Source organism: Peromyscus eremicus, chromosome 12, assembly GCF_949786415.1.
Source record: "Peromyscus eremicus chromosome 12, PerEre_H2_v1, whole genome shotgun sequence".
Lineage (NCBI taxonomy): Eukaryota > Metazoa > Chordata > Mammalia > Rodentia > Cricetidae > Peromyscus > Peromyscus eremicus.
The window spans coordinates 36,803,575-36,804,981 of NC_081428.1; the positions used below are offsets into that span (position 1 = coordinate 36,803,575).

The 1,407-nt window shown below is 37.0% G+C and overlaps 1 protein-coding gene across 1 annotated transcript; it reads left to right on the top strand.

Moving 5' to 3' along the window:
* The first annotated feature begins 248 nt into the window (after window positions 1-248).
* LOC131922646 (olfactory receptor 5AC2-like) lies at window positions 249-1,166 on the top strand. Its single transcript, XM_059277469.1, has one exon. It carries the CDS (start codon window positions 249-251, stop codon window positions 1,164-1,166), a length of 918 nt encoding a protein of 305 aa, XP_059133452.1.
* The last annotated feature ends 241 nt before the right edge of the window (window positions 1,167-1,407 follow it).

Below are 1,407 nucleotides of genomic sequence, written 5' to 3' on the forward strand. Positions count from 1 at the left end.
TGTGATTGTACTTTCTCAGTTACTTTTCAGATAATTGCATGTTTAAAATGTATACATCAAAATTGTTCAGCAAATGTTTTCTATTTCAGGGAGGCTTCAGAAGCAGAAACAGTACACTGTGTTCTTGTTTATTAAGGAGATTTTGACATGTACTACTGTGAACTATAATATGATCCTACTCTCATTGAGTGTTGGCTATGTTTTCTTTGTCTCCTCCCTCCTTGCAGTGAGTAGCCTGAGGAAATGTGATGGAAGGAAACAGGACCCTGTTGACTGAGTTTGTTCTCAGAGGAATAACAGATCGTCCAGAGCTGCAAGTCCCCCTCTTCCTGGTGTTCTTCTTCATCTATGTCACCACCATGGTGGGCAACCTTGGCTTAATCTTTCTCATCTGGAAGGATCTCCATCTTCACACTCCCATGTATCTTTTCCTTGGAAATTTAGCCTTTGCTGATGGCTGTATTTCAACCACAGTGACCCCAAAAATGCTTATGACATTTTTAAATAAAAATGACATGATATCCCTGGGTGAATGTTTTGCCCAATATTACTTTTTTTGTATCAGTGCAACTGCTGAAATTTTCCTCCTGGTAGCGATGGCCTATGACCGCTATGTAGCCATATGCAACCCTCTGCACTATGCTGTTGTGATGTCCAAAAGACTCTGCACTGTGTTAATAAGTATGTCATATATAATTGGTTTCATAAACTGTGGACTTAATGTTGGGTTATTATTCAGATTAACTTTCTGTAAGTCCAATGTAATTGACCATTTCTACTGTGAAATCTTGCCACTCTATACAATCTCTTGCACTGATCCATCTCTTAATGCATTGATCGTTTTTATTTGTGCTTCTTCCATACAAATCAGTACCTCTGTGACCATTGTAGTCTCTTATGCCCGTGTCCTATTTGCTGTCATTAACATGAAGTCTAAGAAGGGCAGAAAGAAAGCCTTCTTCACCTGTAGTGCCCACCTGCTGTCTGTCTCTTTGTTCTATGGCACTCTACTCTTCATGTATATGAGTCCTGGGTCTGCACCAGGTAAAAACCAGGATAAAATATATTCACTGTTTTACACAGTTGTGATTCCTTTGCTAAACCCCTTTATTTATAGCTTAAGAAACAAGGAAGTTTTGGGTGCTCTGAAAAAAGTCATAAAATGATAATCATTATAAATTTCAAAGCTCGTTTTACTATCTATTTCTCTCTTTTGCAATGCATCATAATATTTGATCCTGGTTTTGCACGTAATTGAAATTTTACCAACGGTTAAATAAAAAATAAAAATTTAGACTGTTAATGGCTGTCCTAGTAATATGATTATAAAGTAGGTAAAAAGGTCTTTAAAAGTTAATCCCTGTTATTTGTTGCATTGAAAGTCATACTCACTGTGAAAGTTATTTC